At 47.1% G+C, this 22,937-nt stretch overlaps 1 protein-coding gene across 3 annotated transcripts in view; it reads left to right on the top strand.

Annotated features, from left to right (window-relative positions):
- LOC144162851 (arrestin domain-containing protein 2-like) overlaps window positions 1–22,937 on the top strand; it is a 313,049-nt gene that overhangs the window by 231,419 nt on the left and 58,693 nt on the right. For all 3 annotated transcript variants that reach the window (XM_077693556.1, XM_077693555.1, XM_077693554.1), the window contains one exon: window positions 7,318–7,437. In XM_077693556.1, coding sequence (XP_077549682.1) covers window positions 7,326–7,437 — 112 coding nt within the window. In that variant the 5' untranslated portion in view covers window positions 7,318–7,325. The remainder of the gene's footprint in view (window positions 1–7,317; window positions 7,438–22,937) is intronic.

Raw genomic sequence — 22,937 nt, 5'->3', positions numbered from 1 at the left:
TCGGGCACCGCCTAATTAACGACGTCGGGCCCCAAAGAGCAACGCGAGGGCTTACGTCGGGCCGTCACACAACCCAGTTCGCAGAAAATGGAGAAATTTGATTGGAGCGTTCCGGCAACAAGTAAGCCAATAGAAATTTCTTTGACTGATTCTCACCATGGAGATCTGACGGTCCCCACTTTATTTTTTTTTTAAATTAAGCTTAATATGCTCACAAATTTATAATGAAAACTTCTTGCTGTTCTACACCGCGTTTAGGAGGAGAAGTAAACTTGAGTTGGACGAGGCAATACAAGGGTGTTGAGAATTCGAGAAAAATAAATGTCCGTCAATGACTTCGTTATTTCACAAAATCACTGTCATATCAATGCAATAAATCAGTTGTTACGTCACCCTGCCCTTCCATACCTCGTCTAAGATTCACTGATGTGGCAACAATATTGAGCTCTACTGAAGCACTGTTTCATAACATCTTACGGAACGCTTCCGCCGGAGCAACCGTGTTCAGCTACGTTACAAAACTTCCTCCAGAATGCAGTTTCTTCCTCGTTTTTTGGTAAATGTTTCCTGTCACCACCACATCAATAATGCGGCCGCATTTCGCAAGTTATTGCAAAGATACTTCCGTCGCGCACCTTAATATTGCACGCACCAAGCGCATTCTTCATCTCAAACTTTTCTTCTGAGAAATACAACCGCCGTTGTTGCAACGCTATTGCTTCAAAACATGTCATTGCTCAGAGCTACGGCACGAAATGTCGTCAACTACGACAACGCAGCTATCGGCCTCTTTTTAAGAGATTTTTGAAGCATTATTTCCTTATTTAAAACACCCAATTAGTTAAAGGCGCCCTAAAATACTTTTCTAAACTTTTTTGAACTCTTAAATTTATTCGTAACGTAGTCAACCAACACATCTAGTACCTAAAATAAGTGGTCACAAAGTATCGCGGCCAATAATTACTGCCCTATGCCCATCAGATAACTTAGAAAATTGCACAAAGGAGTTTTCGCTCTTTCGCGATCTTGGCGTTCCCCGACCGCTAGAAATACGTCATTACAGCGCTTTAGCGGCTATTGGCCGGCTTTCCTTTAGTTGCACCAATGAACGCATACGGTATCCACTTTAAAAAGGAAGCCGCATGAGCAAAGCACGAACGGATGACGGATAATTATGCTGCGACGAGCAAGTCACGCAGAGCCGCTCCGTGCTGGCGGTAACTATAGCTTTTCGCAGTGCTTCTAGACGCGGAAGAAAGAGTGAAAACTTTTATTACAACTGTTTCTGAGTTCTTTTGCTTGGTTGGAAAGCTGCAATGAACAAATCCAAAGTTCCTTGATATACATCAGTAAACTGATTGATTGATTGATTGATTGATTGATTGATTGATTGATTGATTGATTGATTGATTGATTGATTGATTGATTGATTGATTGATTGATTGATTGATTGATTGATTTATTGATTGATTGATTGATTTATTTATTGATTGAAGGGTTTAACGCGCCTTCGCAACGCAGGCCATGAGGTGCCCCGTAGTGCAGGGCTCCGAATTAATTTTGACCACCTGGGGATCTTTAGCGCGCGCCGAAATCTCGTACACACGCGCGTTTTTGCTTTTCGCCTCCATCAGAAAAGCGGCCGCCGCGGCCGGGAATCGAACCCGCGACCTCGTGCTCAGCAGCGCAACGCCTTAGCCACTGAGCCACCGCGGCGGGCACATCAGTAAACTGCTCCAGCATATGTGTGTGCATTATACGGCTTGAGTAATTCGTTCCTCGATCGTACCAGGACTCGCATCAGGACTCACCATCACGTTGTAGCGAATTACTTTGCTTTGAAAATACAAATTTTTAAGTCAATGAAAGTGACCCCTTGTTATATGAAGCCCTCAGTGCAAAAAACAGGCTTCGTCATTAGCGGTACTTTGTTATAAGCATGTGTGATGTGTTCTCTATACATTCCAGGGAGGACCACGAAGCACTTCGAATAAAACAGGATTTCGAACAAAGCAATTTCGTTAAAACAAGGTTTACTGAACTTTCGTGGGGATTTTTTCTCGTAATTAATAAAAGTAACTTGTGAAGCGGTATTCGCGGGGGTACCAGCCGAGGGGGCGAATAAAACAAAACTGTGGCTGAACCCATTGCTTTGCGGATAACTAGGGAAATGCAAATAGCATATTATTGAGGAATGAATAAATATATATTTATTGGTGGTGGGGTTAAATTTGTAATAGCCCTCCTTAACCCTACTTCATCATCGGAGGTAGCTACCACTCTTCCTACAGCAATGATCGCGTGCGGGTAAGGAAGAACTTCTACCACGAAACATGTATTGCGCTTGAACACTCAACACACGGCGGCATCTCAACGCGCGGTGACCTTGGGGTGGTCATTCGGGTTGATGCGTCGTGTCTGCGCAGGCACTTGGTTGCGTTTCTAAGGCATATTTATGTTTACATGTTGTACTTGAGTTAGCTGTACCGTATTCGCGTTCAGCCTGTTGCCACCAAATGACTAGACGCACTTTGCCGCCCTTGTTAGATCGCCTCTCCGCCAATGACGCTTTTATATTGAGTGGAAACGATGTTCTAGAGAAAACGTTTTTTGTGTTTCACAAGACTTATTCGTGAGAGAACGTATAATGGCGCGACAACAGTGATTTTCTGTTAAAATATATGCACTGCAATAATCGTTGTCTGTAACTGCTGCTCGGAACCCTTTTGGTAAATTTCTTTTATTTTCCCGAACCCTCCCCCCTCCCTCTATTATTGTCGGAAATAAACATTTATCGTTTATCTTTACTTCATTCACTTCACCCATCCTTCTTCTCAACTCCTCGTTCTCTTCACTCTCTACCTTCTCCCGATATCGTAGCAACATCCCTCCACTTGCGCCACACTTTCATCGCTCCATACCGTCCTCTTTTTATGAGGCTGACTCAGACATGGATCGCCGCAAGAGGCTAGAAAGATAGATTGATGTACCGAAAAAGGGTTAAAGTTTAACTAATTCTAGTCACATAGGGAAAAAAAGTGCCTCTTTCTCACGTGCAGGTTGCCAAGACAATGTTAACACAGTATGCATCGTTCATTGCTGCACGACTATTCCGAAGCCTAATGCAGCTCATTTTTATTATATTCACGATTTTGGGTAAACCCCACGAATACATAAATCGTGCTCCACGGACAAACGGAAAGTAAAGAAATTGTCGACAAAAGACGACAGTCTTTGTCGACATTTGCCATTAAATGCCTCTCTTCGCCTTCCCGCTCACCTCTCATGTTGTTCCTCTTGCTTCGCGCTCCTCCCAAGGTAAGCACACTAAAGGTTTGCTCAAGTCAATTTAAATTTACGGCTCTACCGCTCCAGGCCGGATGCCTCGTTGCCAGCGCTGCCGTACGGTGGAGACGCACCTGAATCGAGGCGCCCTACTTCAAAGTTTCTAAAACCGCGCTGCCCTAGTCCACCTGCGCTCCAAGCAGAACGTGAAACCTATCTAGTGAAACCTTTCGTAACTGTTCCCGCTTGATTTCTCCAAATTCCACCAGAAGCTATATTGGCCCGGGCGACAGCAGGTGACAGAGTAAATTTTTTTCTGCAGCGAATGTAGTATTTTATTGCGCAAAAATCAAGCATCTATGAATTTTTATGTAAAGGAACACTGTAAATATCCCTTGTGTATTAATTTTGTGTCTTATATTTGCGTAATGTTTTGTTCTTGTTCAACAATATTGACACGTACGAACATATAAACCTGACAGACGTTTAGGTTTGGCTGTAAGTATATAAGACTATTGCGCAGACTTCGTTTCACTATGGCCGGGTGGCTGAATCCAGTCACAGGGTAGAAGACAGACAGACAGACCAAAATTTCTGGGTTTAAGTAGCCCAAGAAAGACTATCGTCTTTAGTAGCAGCACTGTGGCGCAGCTGCCGGCCGACGCTGTACAGAACTGAGACGCCACCGGTTACGCCCAAGTGCCCGGTGATATCGATCTTAAGACGCTCCCGTTACGCCCTCCGCCTAGTGTCGCCCCAAGTCGTTCGATGTTGGCACTGCCGGCTTCCGAACTGAGCCGTTCTTGATTAATGATCGCGGAGTGAGCCCCTTTCAGGCCTGCGTGGTTAGCTGATTAACAACGGCCAGAATTACTTAGGGCAGGCTCCGTGTTTCGGGTGCACGCAGACCGCAACTCGGCCAAAGCTTGTAAGCCTTCCGGGAATGCAAGGATACCGAAAGCGTAACCCTACCGGAAGGGGATTTACGGGTGTTATTCGGAATTTTTACCTGCAAGCACGAGTGGCTCGTATGTGAAGTCGGAGTGACAGTGTGCTGCCTCCCGTACTCTGCAGTTTATAACTCACTACGACAGAACCATCTCACTGTGTGGATTCGAATCCTTGGCGGTGTTTTTTTTTTTTTTTTTTTTGTTCATAGAATGGTCGACTGTTGGCCTTGTGTCAACACGCCGTTTTGGCGTCAATAAGCTACACCAAAGTAGACAGTTCGCACGTTTTGAAAAGCAGCTTAGTAAGGCCCCGCGCATAGCCCTTGCATCACTCTTTGATGCATATTTTATGGCTCTCTGGTCGAGAGCAGTTTTTAGCGAACACCTTTTCGTATCAACAGAATCAGATAAGCCTAGGAGGAAAGGTCGCGGGCTTGTCATCAAGTTGCCTAAGTGTAAAATCGGATATGTAATTCTAGTGACGATATATTAAACAAATGTTCTTTTTTTGCCTCCTGAAAACAGATCTTAACAGCTCCAAGCTCCATATTTTATTCGCCCATAGAGCGTCTATGGCGGGAGCAGTATTGGGCTGCTTGGAGCTGCTTGGAGCTGCTCAGAGCTGCTCTGATCAGAGAAAAAAAAGAACTATACGTCGAACTGTGATAGCAACATAAATACGCATCCATTGGCTGCTGGTTTTGGTGTATTCTTATTTTACTTTATTTCGGCTATCCAATGATAGAGCCGATACACCCGACGTGTAATGCGGGCAGAAGACAAGCCTGAGTACGCCTCCTGCAGAAGAAATACTCCAGCAATGCCAATGCCCGGTACACAGATGCCGCCGCTAACACCGACCTACCAGCTCACGCACTGGCCGTCTTTCGCAAGCATGGATCACTTCAGAAGTCTGCCACCATTGGTTGTACCACTACCACTCCTGCTGAAGAAACCACCATAGCGCTGGCAACCACCACAGCGCTGGACAGTTACGTCGCGGTCATTAAGGCTCGTTTATACTTCCACGTAGCGTAGGCACGCGCGCAGCACTACGACGCTACGTCGGCGAATGCGGGGCCCTCTACACTCCGGCGTCATATAAACGCCGGCGTGTTCGGCGGAGCTCGGCGTACTACGGCGGCAACGACATCGATATAGGACGTGTCTCTAAGGAGGAAGTCTGGGTCTGTTGGTGTCTTGTGTTCAGAAAAAAAAAACAGTAAAAACATGCTATACACAAGGAGGACAAGGCACAAGGACAGTCAGTGGACTTACAAAATGTTATCCAAAGAACTCCCATAAATACTTTTTCGCCCAATACGACGCAGGCCCTGCTCTCCTCTTGGGTAGCGTCTTTTCACTGTTTTTTTTCTTCCTGGGCACGCCTCTGTTGCGCGCCCAGCGCGTCGACCACGTCGACCCAGTATCCCAGCATGCACCTCACCAGCCCACCCGTACTGGGTGCGCACGCGTCCCTCGCTGGCCCACAGCCGGGCTAGAGCGCAGGCTCGACCGTTTCGTGAATTTTGCGGCAGTCGGCGCACTAGTAACAACCTTTTGCGCATGCGCGAGCCAGAGTGTGCGCTGGCTACCATCTGGCTACGCATAGCTACGCTGCGCCGGCTGTGATGGCATGTACAGGGGCAGGAATTGCCGCTGGCGCAGCATAGTCGACGTGCCATCGCCGACCGCGCGAACGCGCTCCACTCCCCCGGAAAAGTCGGAGTATACACGCGCCTTTAAAGTTTGTAAGAAGGCATACCGCAATTACCTCACCAGCCGCATATCCTCCCCTGCAATCAATCTTCTTCGAGCAGTTTCAGTGCTCCTCCACATCAGAATCGTGGAAAGGCAAGGACACGCCTACCTTCCAGGCAATCAGGTGGCTCACGCCGCTGCCTGCGACATCACTTTCTGGGTATTCCCGTCGAGGGTAGATGACTCGGCCGCCCTCCCCCTCTTCCAACTGACTTCTGCTTGCTACACTCAAGCTCTCCAGCACTACCGTCGCAGCCACCTCCACTATCCTCCACCTCAGTCGTCCCACAGCGCTCGCCTGTGGCGAAGACCCTCTAGCCAAACATAATTTAACACCCCCTCAAGCACCACATCTCCCCTACCCAATACACCTACATGTGCCCTTCTTGGTAGACTCCTTGCATTACGTGCCACCTTATGTCGGAATGCCCTCATCACCAAACGCCTTTTAGGAGCGAAAGCCCTTAGCGGCTGGGGCTGCTGGCGTCTCCTGTCGTCGTCGTAACTGTCGTCTCTTGTAGTCACGGTACTAAAACACCGGGACACTCGTTTACGCCTTGCGCTACAATGCAGCGCGTACTTAAAAACACCGGGACACTCGTTTACGCCTCGCGCGAGAGAGCTTTTGTGCTTCAAAGACAAGAGACTTTTACAGCAAAGCTGTACACCTCTATCTCCCAACGGTTTCATTTCCATGGGTAAATAACGCCAAGAGTACACCTATACACTGCATGCTTCGCCCCTCCCCAGGTTTCACTTTAGTGGAGATGGCAAGGATTTTTCCTTCCCCGGAGCAAAAGGAGTGCACACCTACCTGCTCGCGGCCTAAAGTTCCAGAACATTTTATTCCACAAGCTCAAGCAGCGGCGACAGCTCGCGCCTTTCTGTGCGCTAAGGAGAGGCCCCCTCCATCCTGTTTTTGTTTTGTTGTCTTTCATTTATTCTTACTCGGCTCTATTAAACGATTTACTCACTAATTCCATTGCCAACCATTCCACCACAGCCGCTTCGCCGGCCACCTTCAAACTTTCAACAAATTTGCTTTCGATTTCATTTGCATGAATCCTCATGCGAAACGCCAGTAGCCACATTTTAATGCTTGCGACAATAAATAGCAAGTTTGGAGATTATAAATTTTAATTAGTTACATTGGGTTAATTTTTTGCTGTACCTGAGAAGTAACAAAAATTATTAGAAATAATTCTAGATGTGTTCTATTGATTGATTGATTGATTGATTGATTGATTGATTGATTGATTGATTGATTGATTGATTGATTGATTGATTGATTGATTGATTGATTGATTGATTGATTGTGCAGGGTGAGCCATGGACTACATCCGAGAGTTCGACATCCGGCTGGAGAAGGAGATGTACTACGCGGGCGAGACGCTCGCGGGCCACATCATCGTCAACACGGTGGAAAACTTCAAGCTCAGAGGTGAGTGAAAAGATGCTTTTAACTCTCGCACGACACTATGCAGGAAGGGATACGGACTTTGTTATAAGCGGTCCATCGTTAAAACTGTTGAATAGCTCTTTATCTATTGCTGTTGCGAAGATGAAAAAAAAACTTCTTGAAATAAAACGGTTCAGTTATAACGAGAGTTTATTGTACCTGGACCCCACGGCAACGCCTATCATACGCGCACCCCAGAAGCACGGGGCATACTACTCTCGAAAACATCGGAAACTCTCTTTTCACTTGAAAAATATCTACTTAACCCTTTGATGCCCAGTGTTGCTCAGGAGCAAGAACTCAAACTATATTTTTTCCTCTCGCACTTTGTTCTTTTTTTTTCGACGTTTAACACCATCTATCGACAGGCAAAGGACCCCGTACCTTCAAAAATTAAAGAGAAGGCAGCACGCACTTCCGTGCGCTAAAAAAAAAATATCGTTTACGCGTGTCAACTCGCATCTAGCCTGGGTGGCTTAATGGGCTAGTGACAGGTAACGGAAATTGTGTCATTTCGTTGGTATTACAAATGATAACAACACAAACTTTACTTTATTTGTCTTCACTTGAACCATAAATCATGGTGATCAAGGTAGCTCTTCTGTTCAAATGATAGATCAGCAGCCAGTGTCCAGTGTTTCTCAGCGCCCAGTGTGTACTAGCATCCGTCTAAATGAACCAAAGTTTTTTCTGACTTCTTATTTGGGATGTCGGAAGTCCTTTTAGATCATAAAAAACTTCTCACACACTTAAGAAAAATAATAAAGTTTTGGGCTTCAGTGGTTAGAATCTTTGAACCCTGTGGTGGGGACAGTTTAGCAGCGCTTATGCTACTAATCATGCAGCGACTTGTGTAGAAGGAATGGAAATACTGGAACGGCAGCTTCTAAGTGCATTTAGTTGAGGGTGTGGCATGGAATCTCTTGTGCATATGCGATTTAATAACCGGGACTTTAGACTCGGAACTGCTGGAATTCGCTGATGCCTAAAGTTTTTATCGTCCTATTTCACTCTTGAGATGTAACTACACATAAGAGTTAATGCTGGGGGTTTCAATGTACGAGTGACATCAGAAGAAATAAGGCAGTGGTATGAAGGTTTTGAGTGTCTTGCATGCTTCAGGAGAGGAATTTCTAGCTGTATCTATGCTAAGTAAGTAATCACAGATAGCAAAGAAATTATTGGAACGCAAAGCTTGCCGTCAAAGGTTTCATACGACTTTAACTTACATAAAATAGATCTGTCAGCAGAGGTGCTGAAAGAAAGAATTCGTACGGCATGAGAGGCAGGTGTGCTAATAAATTATACGAGTAATCACGTAGACCAGAATCAACAAAAGCTTCTGTAAATATTGAGGTTAAATGGGGTTACTCCAAGAACTGGGTTACTAACGAAGGTGCAGTCAAGGTATCAGTGAGGAGTTCACTGACTCATTTACGGAATGTAGCCTTTTGTGGCAAATCGAGCATTGCGTAGACAAGCACAGTAGAACCTCGATCATACGACGTTCTCGGGACCGTGAAAAAGCGTCGTAAAATGCGGGTGCAGTAAAACCCGAACAACTATTATGCCTGTTCATCAGTGCCGTGCGATGGATTTGCAAGAGACTTCACTGTAAACTACCAACTAGTGTTTCGCAGGGATCCGGAACCGAAATCAATAAAAAAATAAATGCGAAAAGAATAATGCAGTGCACACGCCAATCACGCTGTATTAAAACCAACATTGTACCTCTACCCTCTGCCGCGATTCCCGTCAGCCAGTGCGAATCATGGCACACACGACACGACAAACACATGTGGAAATCTAAGCCTGTCAGCCTAGTCTCGTTGGTGATTCACTGCTGATAGGCAGATAAGAACACGTGCAGAGGAGTGGGTGGCTGCTGATGAGGAGAGAAACAAAATATGAGACGGAGAAGAAAGCTACGCCGGAGCGAACCGATTGAGCGGGCTCAAGATCCGCGCAAGAGGCTCGCGGCACTATGATTTCATCCGCCGGTCGGTCCCGCGCTTCGCGTGGGTCGTCGGATTACGCGGGTCAGGCATGAAATCACGTTGGAAAACCTAGGTTGTTAACGCATTGTTCCTATGGGGACTTCGGTAGGACTCAACTAGTCCGCCGTAAAACGCGGGTTGCCGTGGAACCCGGGGACGCATAATCGGGGTTCTACTGCAGGTATATCAGTCGCTGTTGCAAAATATGTGTTGCAACGTTTAGAACATTTGAATTCCAAGCATATAATTGCAGGAATATCATCCCCATTATCTTGAACAAAGGGGATCTCAACCGAGGCAGATCTCTGTGTGAAACGAATACGTGTCACTTCGCCTTAAAAACGACACAGTACAACCCCGCTCTAACGATCCTCGGTGCTGCGTTTTCCCGGGAACCACCTCCGTCCAGTGTGGAGTTCGCAACGAACGACTCTTGAATAAAGTTTCTTCTCTCTCTCTATCCCGGCTGCTACGTTCGGTTTGTCGAGTTCCGGCGCAGCTCCCATAAGTCACATGTATTAAAATCATCACTGTTACATCACCATCATCCCTGCATTTACAACGGAAGTTGCCATAAAAGCACCACCGCATGAATAGCACGCGCTCTCGTCGTCGTCATGCTCTTGAAGCTTTGAGTTGAGAACATCGTTGAACTTGCAAAGGTAAACTTCGCCGTACCTTGATGGAGTCACGAAAACGGGAGGTGCTTTCCCTCTGAAAAAAGCTTGACGTACTAAACGCAGTAGACAAGCAGCCAGCGCGGAAAAGAGTCGACATCTCTACGGACCTTGCGTTGCCACGCGTGGTGTTTTCCAGCGATCGCAAAAAGCAGCAATCCTACATTCTCGAGTTTTTTAAGGCTCCAAAGCCAAAGTTGTAGAAATACATAATTGAAAGTCAAACCTACACTGTTTTCCTTCCTTTTCTAAGGTTTCTTCACTGCTGAATTTTCCTGGTTGTTACGTTGTGTTTTCCCGGTCCGGTGAAAAACCGATGAACAGGGTTCCCTTGTATATAGTTACTTAATAATATCTATGGAAAACGTCAGAACCATTCCGTCGCCTTTTACTTACTGCTGTCACTCAAACTGAGGTAAAATGTAAGCAACCAAAAGGAAACCACAAAAATAACAGTGGAAGAACCAAAGTTCTGCTTTCATGTTTACCGGCCCTACAGGTTCCCCAGCATGTGGTCGCTCTATCTGACGTCTTGGACGCAGTAGAAGGTGTTTAGCGTGGCGCTGAAAGGCTGAAAGGAACAACTCGACTGAAGGCGATGCGGAGACGTCGCACCAGAACGACGGGGAAGAAGCGACGTGAACAGGAAAATATTTCCACTGCTGTGCGGTACCCGCCAAAGTGTATATGGTTCGCACATTCCATATTTCTGTGTCGAAATTTGCAGCGAAACGAACGTAGCGAAAGATCGTTACCTAAGGTAGGCTTTGCCACACGTACACTCTATGTGTGGAGATGCACGCTTTACAGGAACTACAATATGGAGTAAATCATCTTCAAGCTTTGAAGAGAAAAAAAATTCCCCCGCATTTCCCCGAGGGGGAGAATGTGAAAGTGCGAATGCACGGCTGTCGGCCCGCTTGCGGCGCTTGCGCTCGGCCCCCGCAGCCCACCGCCTCGCCGCCTTCTCTTCCATCTCTTCCATCGGGTTTGTAGTATCACGTGTACACCACGCAGTTATCAAGCCGCTATAACGCCGCTGAGTCGCCAACGCACGCCGCTGACGACGTAGTTTGAATGCGTTAAAGATATAAGGCGCGTTACGGACAATATCAGCGTCGCGTCCGTGGCTTATTCGGTAGAGCGTCGGGCTGCGGCCCGCAAAGTCCTCGGATCGAAACCTGGCGCCGGATGCTGTTTCTTCTTTAAAGAGCACTGTGGACGCCGACGCCGCCGCCGCCGGCGGTGGATGGTTTGGGGTCGCTTATAAAGTGCATTCGCACTTAAAAGCCACCTTTTAAGGGCGAAGTCCCTTAGGGGCTGGGTCCGTTGGCGTCTGATGTCATCGTCGTCTCATGTCGTCGTAGTATCATGTAGTCATGGTACTAAAACACCGCGACACTCGCTTTCGAATGCCTCGCGCTGGAACGTAAGGCGCACTGAAGGAACACACCTAGACCCTCGTTTTCCAACGCCTCGCGCTAGAACATTTGATCTCCAAGGGAAAAACGCGTATTATAAGAACACACCGGAACACTCGTTTTCCAACGCCTCGCGCTAGAGCGCTCGTCCTTCAAAGACACGATGCTTCTACAGCCAAGCTGCATACCTCTACTCCCCAACGGTTTCGTCTCCGTTGGCAACAACGCCAAGGCGCAAAGAGAACACTTTTTTTTTCAGAACTTTTCCATAACAGCAGGACTTTACAATTCCACCCAGCACTTTGCGCACCGCGGATTACGGGCACAAATGTTATTACCCTAAATACTATGGGTCAATATAAAACAACAGGAAAGACGGAAATGAAGATGGCTTACTTCATTCAGAGAAGAATGGCATTGTAGCCTCAGAAGGAGGAGGTGCGTATGGGAGGAGAAAAGACCCAAAGACTGTGGTCAACACCGGTTTAGTACATCAACTGTGTTACCATAAACACAGTGCGGAATGTGGGGGAAAAGCGTTCTTTCTTATTTTCAAAATGATTTTGATGCATGGAATTTACGCATCTCTAAGTATGAAGAATTTTCCGCTGAAAATAAAAAGTTGGGAAAACCAGCCATTTACCCTGAATACCAGTAACTACGTGTGTAGGCTGGACGAAGAAAAATTCCTCGGACACTTAAGTTTCTTTACGTGCTCCAAAGGCGAAAGCCTAGCAATACTTACAACAAACTTCTTTTGGGCTGCGCCGTGTTTGCGTCGCATTCTTAGATTTTGTTCTGTCGTCTTTTGACGCAAATGACTTCTACAGGGGTAAACTGGCTCAACTTCACGCGACACCTTCTCTAAAATCAAAGCACATGTAAACTCACGTGCCGTCACGCTCCCCCGTTGCGGGGAACGAAGAAGGCTGACGCTCGTTACACCACTGGTGAGGTGTCTACGCCACTCAACTACAACCGCTGGGCTGGTTGCATCTCCTCCAATCCTGTGTGCGTCTACCGGAAATATGTACCGGTGAGCCTACTGATGTTTTTAATATATGTCAGTGAATGTGCTGCTATTGTAGAAAGCCTGTGATTTTATATCTCTGAAGGGCAGTTTTCAATGCAACAAAGAGGAACGAAGTGCTGAGCTAGTACCCTCGTAACGCAATCAGCTCTTCCTCAGGGAACTCGGGCTGAAATCCAGCAAGAGCCTCATTGTGTTTTTAACAGAAAAGCTGTTTAGAACATCGTAATTTTTTGTGCCCGCAGTTAAGAATACAAAGAAAGTGCCGAGAGCGCACATGAGCCAGGGCCTCGCGGTGACCGCTCGGCTGTTAACTAAACCAAGAGAATGCCTAGCGCCCGTGTGTGCATGCCTCGCGAGGACCGCCCAGCGTTCCCTGCGCACGTTCGTCAAGCCAAGCATACCCGCTTTGGGAGATTGCGGCGACCGCCCGGAGGTTAAAAAACCAAATGCCGAGGGCTCGTGTGTGTGCGCCTCGCGACGACCACCCAGCGTCCCCGGCGGGCGTTTGTCAAGCCAAGCATACCCACTTAGAAGAATTGACCAAGATTGGCTGCAAAACTGCTCCCGCGTTCCCCATAATCCTTAAGATACTTGCTCGGAACTAGAAAGACTCCAGCCTTCGCTTTAATGGTGACAACACTTGCTCGGAACGAGAAAGACACGTCACAGCGTACGCACCACCAAAGTGATGTCCAATTATTATCACTTCCGAAAAAATTACCCCACTTTCCCGCGAGGGGAACCCTGTGGAGATGCGACACATCTTGGGGGTTCACTTGGGGGATTCGGCCGCTCGCTTCTCGCTTACGGCAGCGGCTTCACGCTGACGAAGTTCAGCATCGGCCGCTCTCTTCTCGCGTACGGCAGCGGCTTCACTTTGACGAAGTTCAGCATCGGCTGCTCACTTTAACCGTTTGCGTTCGGTATCACGTTAACGAAGTTCGGAATCGGCTGCTCGCTTCAATCGTTTGCGTTCAGCATCACGTTCACGCCGCTTCGCAGCCTTGTCTTCAGTGGTGCTAGCATTCCTGTTATCACAGTGATCGGTGCTTGTTACGGTTGCGCGGGCGATAGCAGAATTGTAAGGCTCCATTCAACGCATCGATGGAAATCGGAACGCCGGTGCGGGAAGGACCGCGGCTATGACGCAACGTGGCGCGGCTATGACGCAACACAATCCAACACAATCCACTTTAATCCAATCCAATCCAATCCAATCCAAATCCAAACCAAACCAAGCCAAGCCAAGCCAAGCCAACCCAATCGAATCCAATCCAATGCCCCTCGCGAGAGAGTGTTCGCTATCGGAGAGGAGAGGGGGTGAGCGGCGGAGAGCGCAGCTCGCACGGCGAGGAGAATGGGGGAGGGGTGTGGACGGACAACAACAGCGCCGTATTTAGGGACAAGGTGAGTGAATGAGATCCAGTCGCATCTAAAAACGAAGGCGGGTCACACTCATAGCAACAATGATGGAGTCAAGGTCGTTGCAGCAGCGAAGAAGAAGCAAATCGGCTGCAATCGTGGACTTAAACCTTCGTGATAGTCGTGAAGGTTGTTTACAGCTTCGCTACATTCAAGTCTTACGCGTGAGTGTGCGCTTCTATTTTTTTCGGCACTGCGGTGCCATTTTGTTTTACTATGTACCATGAAGTGACTGGTATTTTGCTTCTACATCGGCGGCCATTTTCTCTTTCGCACAACGGCTGCAACAATGACGACGGTTTTTAGCAGGATGGGGCACTTAAAGCTTTCGTTTGAATGTTCATTCTCATTTTCCCGTTCCCAAGTTTAAAAGGCTTACTTCCGAGGATAAGTGCGCGTTAGAATAACCTGCAAGTATCGCCTGTGAAGCCGTTCCTCCTGCGGCTATATACTACCACAAAGTTCCAGTCTAGGAGCAATGAAAAAGAGTATAAAGCGATAACAAATTGCCTCCGCTGCACCCCTTTGTGCTCTCGAAAACGAGGAAGTGTAAAAGAAGGGGCTTCGGGATTATGACAAAAAGAAAGAAAAAAATAAGCGATCTCCTCAGATTTAAACGCCTCATCGTACCGGAAGTGAATATAAACTGCCGGCCTCATCCGGCTTTTAGTGGGCTCTTAAGAGGCATGAATTAACGAGGAACTCGTCCGCTGTGCAGCTCACGGACAAAGTGAAGGCCGTCCGCGTGGTATGGTCTTTCATTTGGGCTTCCTCTTTCTCTTGAAAACGTATTTATTGAAACGCAGAAGTGCCGATGTTGTGCCCAGCCACGCACATTTTTTTATGTGGAATCATATTGCCCTAGATCTTACGTTATAAATTTCTCACGAGGGAGGAGTGAGTTCTTTTGTTAATGAACAGCAATAAATTGCCCTCTGGGCAGAAAAGAAGTCACCATCCTGTGCCTGTAGCCGCAGGTCCTGAGTGTGCAGTACCCTGTAATGCTATGGCGTTATCCCGGTTGAGGAATAACGTTTACAGGATTTATTAGGTTTGCACATTATTCTCTCTGCAAAAACGCCTGCATTCCTTAAACTTGCAAATATAAAAACGGTATACTTCGTGAGCACAAGAGTAATGTAAGCGACTCTGTAATCGGGCAGCTTGCACAAATTACCGTGATTGCAAATGTTTTCCCAGTTTACAAAAAACTGAGTCCCTCCCCAGAGGGCGTGACTGCTTCACCCAGAGATATAATTTTATAAAGGCTGTGCCTAGAGTGCCGTTCAAAGGTACTACAGGCACTCCACTAAAGCGACGTCCATCGGCATTTTTATGAAAAATGCAACCCGTTTGGCACTTCTTCGCCTCCATTAAGGCAAAGTAACGTAAACTAACCTAACCTAACCAAACCAAAAGAAAGGAAAACACTCATTTAAAGCACCAAAAGCTAATCTACGCCATAAAGTATAATAAAACTTAAGAATGTAGAAAAAAATTAAAGGCAGGGCGTGCAGGGTTCGAACCACCGACTTCAGGAACAGGAACCGAAGATGGAGCCTCTAGTAGACACCACAACTTTTTTTTTCTTTTTTTTCTTTAATGCATGGAAATGTTAGAAAACTTACGAGACACTTAACACACAATTTAAGCACTAACAGACAGTCGAACAAAGATCAAAACTCAGGCAAGCAAACGCACGCATCCAAAAGAGGCAGCCACTCTGGTGGATCACTCTGCGCAGCATAAACGCTCCGCACCAACGCCGCCTGTTCCCGAAAAATGCACTTGGTCGGCCTAGGGGGTTCCGCATGCCGATCAGTCATACGGCACTTCCACAAGCTAAACAATCCTAGGAGATCGAAAACGTCATATGGCACCCGATTAACATCTTCAAATGGCAGGAAGCGAATGGTGTACGGGGTGATGTCGATGTCCTTTTTTAGTGTCCGCTGCAAAACGTCCCAGAAGAACACAGCGTCCCGGCACAACACAAAACAATGATCAATTGTCTCTGGTTGATTACAGAGGCGACAATTGTCCGACCAAGGAATAGACATTCCTTTTTCGCGCAGCCATGTCTTAACTGGGAGTGTGGAAGAATGAAGCTTGAAGAAAAATGTTTTTGCATTTGGCGGGATACACATGCTCATTACGCGTTTTAAAACATTGCTTTTCTGGTGGCCTAAGTAAGGCTGGCGATAAACGGGCACCGGGAATAGACTTTCAATAAGAGTGTTCGTCATAGTTTTCCTTGACATGCTGAACAGATATTCCAAGGAAAACCGCGCGGTAAGAAAGTTAAATGACTCCACGACCTCTTTGAGAAATCCCCATGGAGGCTTCGTATTGACCTCGCCCGTACATACAAGCAAAAAAGGAAAATGGAAACTTATGCGCTGCTGAAGTACAGTCAGTAAAAGTGGGTGATCAACCAATTTGTAGAAGAAAAAACGAGACACAAGTTGGTGCACAAACAAATGCATGAGCCCAACACCCCCTGCCTTTAAAGGAAGAAACAAGTTGTCCCTGCTCAATTAAATGTTTATTCCTCCTCCTCCTGCGCATAGGTTCCCATTGAGAGCCCCACACAAATGTTGCAAAAACTCTATGTAGGGCCTGAACTTTTGCTCGCGCACAGTGAAGCACTTGAAGCACATAAAGGAGCTTTGTGGCAAGGAAGACGTTACACACTCTTGCACGTGCAAACACAGAGAGGTCTCGCCCATTCCATGCCTGCGATGCGCGCTTAACTTGCGTGAGCGCTGATGACCCATGAGGCCCTGTGTTCCGTATTTGATGTAACAACAGACGCTGTGGCCCCTATCAGCCGAGTCTCACGTATTCGTATATTGTCGGAGGGCGCTCAAGCCGTGCCTGGAGCGCTGAGCTGGAGTGCCGTCTGAGGGCACACTAGACACTGCGTTTTGTAAAATATATATCTGGGTAAATTTTGCCCGGTAAATTGTGTGTAAGTGGGTGATGTGAGCAGAAGTGTTGCTTCGATACCTCTATCTTGTACAGAAATCGCATTTCCTGATGAGGGCTGTCCTGTGGTAGTCATCACTCATCAACTATTCTTTAAATTATACTTGAACATTTAAAGCACAGCTTCCAATCACTCCGTGATGTCGTCTGTAGTACACCGAAAATGCGCTGCAGCAAAGGCAACTTCCTCTGACGATGATGATGATAGTGGGTGAAATGAAGAAGAATTAGAACGCTTCCCGAGGTTGGAATCAAACCTGAGTCTCTTACCTTTTAAAGCCAACGTCGATCCGATCGCGCCACACCAACGGACCCAGAGTTCACCACCAGAGTGCATACACATAAGGTAGGAATCGCGTCACCACTATACTAATCATCATAAATAAATAGGGATCGCTCGTTTCTGGTTTTTTTTTCTGTTCTTCGGTGTTGGTCTAGATTGTGGAAACCTTCGCGTTCCGTTATCATTGTCGTTTCGACGTCGTGCACTCTTTCCGAAAGGCCGCTGTTGTTCCGATGAACATTTTTTAGGCCTATAAAAGTGTGCAAATGGCAAGGAAGGACGCTAATACACCTTCAGCGGACATTTTGGCCAACTGAGCTTCAAACTATCCATTTATCGTAGGATGCACTTAGCATTGCCTCGCATTTAACGTAGCATTGCCTCGCTTTTCCAACGGCCAGACGTCAGGTGGACCTCTCGTCGGTAAGCTATCGCCTCAGCTTATTCCTTCAGAACCAGGCGTAGAAACTTTTCCGCATCTTTTTTAAATGCGAAGGCATTTCTTAGCCGCAGGTTGTCTTGCGTCGTTGAGCGGCGTGCGCCTAGCAACAGAAGTGGCGCGCGCCTAGCAACCGGAGCAGGTGCGGAGTAGCGGAGGGCAAGGGGAGAGGAGGAGCGCGCTCGGCGTGTGAGGGCGCTCGCATCGCGGAGCTCGGGCGGAGTAGCGGAGAGTGAGTGGAGAGGAGGAGCGCGCTCGGCGTGTGAGGGCGCTCGCATCGCGGAGCTCGGGGCGGAGAGAGAGCTCGCGCGCGGGCTGGCGCGGGTCTCTCTCTCCTCTCCGCGTACACCTCTCCGCTCGCTGCGCATATTAATGCAGGGAGCGCGCGCCTCTCTCCGTGAGTGCTTGCTGACTGGCGCCTTGATAGCGAGGGAAGTCGGTGAAGTCGAATCCCTCGCGGCAACGATACCGCAAAGAAGAATTCAGTGCACCCAATGCATTCGCATTTCCTTACGATCCCCTTCGGGGAGGTGGGGGGATTTTTTTCTGTTTTTCGTCTGGCTCTCTATGCCCAACCCATGCAGGTATGGAGTGCTGCATGCTCCGGAAGTAACCATCATCCCGGATACCTAAGAGGCTACACTAGGAAGGTTCAACCATGCTAACAAACAGCACTCCCTCATCAGAGGAGGATCTTGCCACCCTGGTGTAGTAGATGACCGCCACCTCTCATTCCCCAGCAGCTCTAGAGCACCTGTCCACGGCGGCGGTCAGAACAAGGATACAGCATAGGGGGCTAAGAATCCCCGGATCCGGACAGGCCGCCTTCGAAAATTAACCCTGGCAACGTTCAACGCACGCACTCTGTCTAGCGAGGGAAGCTTAGCTGTACTATTAGAGGACCTCTCGGTCGTAAACGGGATATTGTAGGGTTAAGCGAAGTTAGAAGGTCAGGAGAAGGTTTCATGGAGATCACTAGCGGGAATATTCTATGCTACAGACAAAAGACGAAAGAACACGGGGCGGGATTTTCTATCCACACAGAAACAGCAGGAAACGTGGACGAGTTTTTCAGCATTAGCGAGAGAGTCGCAACTGCTGTGATCAAGCTAAACAAGCGATACTGGTTGAAGAAAGTATATGCATATGCGCCAACAACCAGCTATGATGATGAAGCCGTAGATAGCTTCTACGAGGATGTCGAATCAGCAATGAAGAAGGCAACAACGCAGTTCACAATCGTGATGGGAGATCGGTAAGGTCAGTAAGAAGCAAATGGGAGAAAGGTCAGTTGGAAACTTCCGTATAAACAATCGCAACAGTTGATCGAGGAGGTGCACTGGTGGAATTTGCAGAGAGAAAAAAACCGTAGGTTGATGAACACAGTCCTTTACAAACGAAAGAATTGGAAATGGACATGAAAAAAGCTCGTACATCACAGAACGAAGTTGACTTCAATTTAGGTACAAACACAGGTAAGGAAGATTCGGAGTAGCGATCATAGAATGGTTCGATGCAAGCCAAGGCTTAACATTAAAAGAGAAAGAAGGAAATCCGTAAAAACTAAGAAACCCCGCATGGAGTCTGTCAGAGCCAGATCGCAGGAGTTTGAAATAACTCTTCAAGACAAATTCGTGCTTCTAAACGAGCAGAACGAGATCAATGTAGGCAGGCTAAATGACAACCTAACATCGGCAATCAGTGAATACGCAGCAGCTGCGGGAGGAGCAACATGTAGGAAACAAACTAACTAAAAATACGACGTAAGTAGTTGACAAACGTACCGCATGAAAGTGCCAAGTACAGCAGATGACATTGACTTAGCCGAGCTGCCGAAACTGATTAACAGAAGTAAAAGAAACGACATTCGCGCATACAACATGGCAGTGATCGAGGAAACGCTGCAAATAGGAGAAGCTTGAAAGGAAATGAGACAAAGCTAGCCAACGGAAAAGATAAGATGTACGCACCAAGAGAAGAGCAGGGTAGCATAACGCACAACTTGGGCGAAATAATAAAGGCAGCAGAACTATTCTACACCAGGCTGTATGCGAGCTACGTTAGACCAGGAAAAAATAGTCAGACCGCAAGATCAACTTGCGATGTTGCACTAGTAACTAAAGAGGAGGTAGAAAAAGCTCTCAAAGGCATAAAAAGAGGAAAAGCTGCCGGTGACGATGGCATAACTGTGGATATTTTAAAGGAGGGAGGAGATATTGTACTGAAAAATATTGCTGTACTATTTTCGGAATGCTTGAAGACTCCAAAAGCACCCATAGCCCGGAAAAACGCCATTATTATTCTGATTCATAAGAAGGGAGACCCCAAGGACATCAAGAGTCGCAGACCCATCAGCCTACTCTCAGTTGTGCACACGCTTTTCACCTAAGTATAGTTAGCCGGATAGTTTAAAGGCTGCACTTCCACTAACGCAGAGAGCAGGCTGGGGTGAGGAAAGGGTATCAATCATTGATCACTTGCATGTTGTCAATCAAGTGATAGAAAAATCAGAATACACTAAATCCTTTTACAAGGCATTTTTAGACCATGAAAAAAAATCGCCTATGAAAAAGCGTTTGATTTCGTTCTCACCGCAGCCGTGAACAAAAGAGAAAAAGCCTAATTATAAAAGCTTAATTGAGTCAGAGAAAAAGATCAATTACACCAGGCACAAAATTTAAAAACGCCTCGCTCCGCCAATCTAACATTCAAGGTCAGCGAAAGTGCGAGGGGGAGGGCGGCACGCGCTGCTATGGCGTCATCTCTCTCACTGCCTCCCCCATACACTTTTGCCAGACGCTCCTCCTCCGTTCGTAGCTCATCCGAACCACGTGGCATTTGCGCGGGAGCTTCAAACACGATTTGCAACAACATGATCCGCGCTGCGAAATAACGGCAGAGTAGCGCGCGCAGCCGTGCTGTTGCGGCATCGTCATCATCAGCGCCCGCGCCCCATCATCATCAGTAATGCAGATGATGACGCAGACAGAACACAATGGCCACCGCGCTGCTCGGCCACACTCTATGGGCGCTCTCCGATTCTCGGGCCCATGTTGTCATCCCCACGCAACTCTGAATAAATGTAGGCCCTGCCGCACCGTCACATCGGCCCCACCTACAGTGCGTTTGCTGATCACGTGATCACTTCCTGAGATGGTGCAGATTAGCGCCGTGATCGATATGACCGCAGTTCGTGCTGCGCACAAATTTCGCATTAGGCAGTAAAGTAATCATCAGTGCTTATTTATTAGCGCCTTCCCTCTCTTTTTCTTAAAGGGGCCATGCAGACAAAATACAAGCTTGTGTTGTTCGAAAGATTTCGTGTTTTATGGTGCCCCTAGCGCTTGTCCGGCAGCAAATGATATTCATTGAGAAATTAATCAATTTAGGTCAACATTTTGATTATCCGGCCAGATCGTATGTTGTGTTGATGTATGCCATGGAGTCATAAGTGTGCGTACTCAAACCAACTTCCACTGCGTCATTCAGCTCTGCAGCCTTGCTTGCCGTCAGTCCTCCCAGATGGCGCTACCATACTCAGCCACGGACCATTGCCTTCCGTTGCTTTGTTTTTGGCGGTATTTGCACCTGGCTTGTTTTTGTTACGGTAGGTAGTAACCGTTTCGTGAAACATGGGGTATCCTGGACAAACAGGGTCCCGTAAGGCAACGTCGCTTACGCCAGTCGGCCAGTGTCGAGAAAGACAACTTCAAAGCAGCGGAGTGCTGTGCAGCTAAAACAAGCATAGTGAGCACAGCACCAACAGCAGTGCGCATCTGTAATTTTATGCTTACGTGCATTTTCGCAACTTTCATTGTTTACCGCACCATTTTGACTGCTGTAAAATGAATATGCACTACATTTAGGCGCAAATAGCTCGTTCGCCAAGCTTATAAGTCCTGCCTAGTTTGCGTTTGCTTTGCACAGCTGGGCACAATTGCACAGCCAATTGCACAGCTGGGTACATATGACATCATAGGTTCTGTTGCGGGAAATGAGCCGGTCGCATGGCAATTCCCTTTTTTCCTAATTACAAAGCTTACTTGAGAGAAGAGTGCGTTAAAACTGGTGCCAGTATGATTCTGAGGACGCAATCTTCCGAAAGAACCAAACTTGCGTTTTGTGTGCATGACCCGTTTAACCTAATCTAACATGCCCTATTTAACCTAGACATGACCAAAAAATACATGCTGCTTGCCATTATATATTTTATGAAAATTGTTCTTCGGATCGAATACAAAACTAAGCTCGCCAGATCACCATATTGCGAATACCAGTATACCCAAGGTGTCTTGGTTTCCCATGCCCATGGTAACTGCTGTGTGGGGGTGGCCTCGTCTTGCGGACCCACTTATGTAATTATATCGCTAGTGAAAGCTTGGTAGCTCGCCCCGGTATCCACTTTCTAAGCTTCACTAGAGATAAAAATAATAAAGCTGATCTAAGCTTGAGAAATTGACTTTCCCTCTCCTTCGTTTTCGGTGGGCGTCAGTGCAATTAACGACATATGCAAGCTTCCGTCCGTATACGATGAGAGTACGCCCTAAAATTCTCCGCAGCGAATGATTCCTCTGCAGTCATCCCGAAATAACTCTCGCCAGTATGCAGTAGCATGGTAACCCTCGCCCGTTCTTAATAACGGTAAAAAAACTTTAAACGGACCCTGCAACACTTTTTTTTTCAACTTATTTTGAAATCCTAAATGCTTGCAGAACGTAGTCACCCAACACACCCAGTACTTATACTGGGAGGTCGCAAAGTATCTCAGCCAAAAAATTATTGTTCTATGCCCATCAGATAACTTGGAAACTCGCTCAAAAGATTTTTCTCTCTTTCCTGGTCTTGACATTCTTCGACGGCCCGAATTACGTCACTGAGGCCATGTAGCGGCTGTTGGCCGGTTTTCCTTCAGTTGCAGTAATGAACCCTTCTCGATAGCAACTTTAAAAATAACACCACAAAAAGAAAGCGGAAACGGAAGGCGTATCTGGTGCGACGAGCAAATCACGCAGTACCGCTTCGTGCTGGCGATAACTGTTGCTTTCGCAGTGCTTCCAGACGCGAAGGAAATAGTCTAAGCGTTCATTGAAAGAGTTTCAGGGTCCCTTTAAACTTAAAGATAAGTTCACTCCGTCTCAGGTTTTATTACAACGACCGGTAGAAAAAAAACCGAAAGCCCATACGGGAATAAAAACTTGGTTACGCCATCGCACTCAGTAAAT

The sequence above is a fragment of the Haemaphysalis longicornis genome, unplaced genomic scaffold (assembly GCF_048455015.1).
Source record: "Haemaphysalis longicornis isolate Haplotype H1 unplaced genomic scaffold, Haemaphysalis longicornis Haplotype H1 scaffold_12, whole genome shotgun sequence".
Lineage (NCBI taxonomy): Eukaryota > Metazoa > Arthropoda > Arachnida > Ixodida > Ixodidae > Haemaphysalis > Haemaphysalis longicornis.
This window is presented reverse-complemented; position numbering and strand designations above follow the sequence as displayed.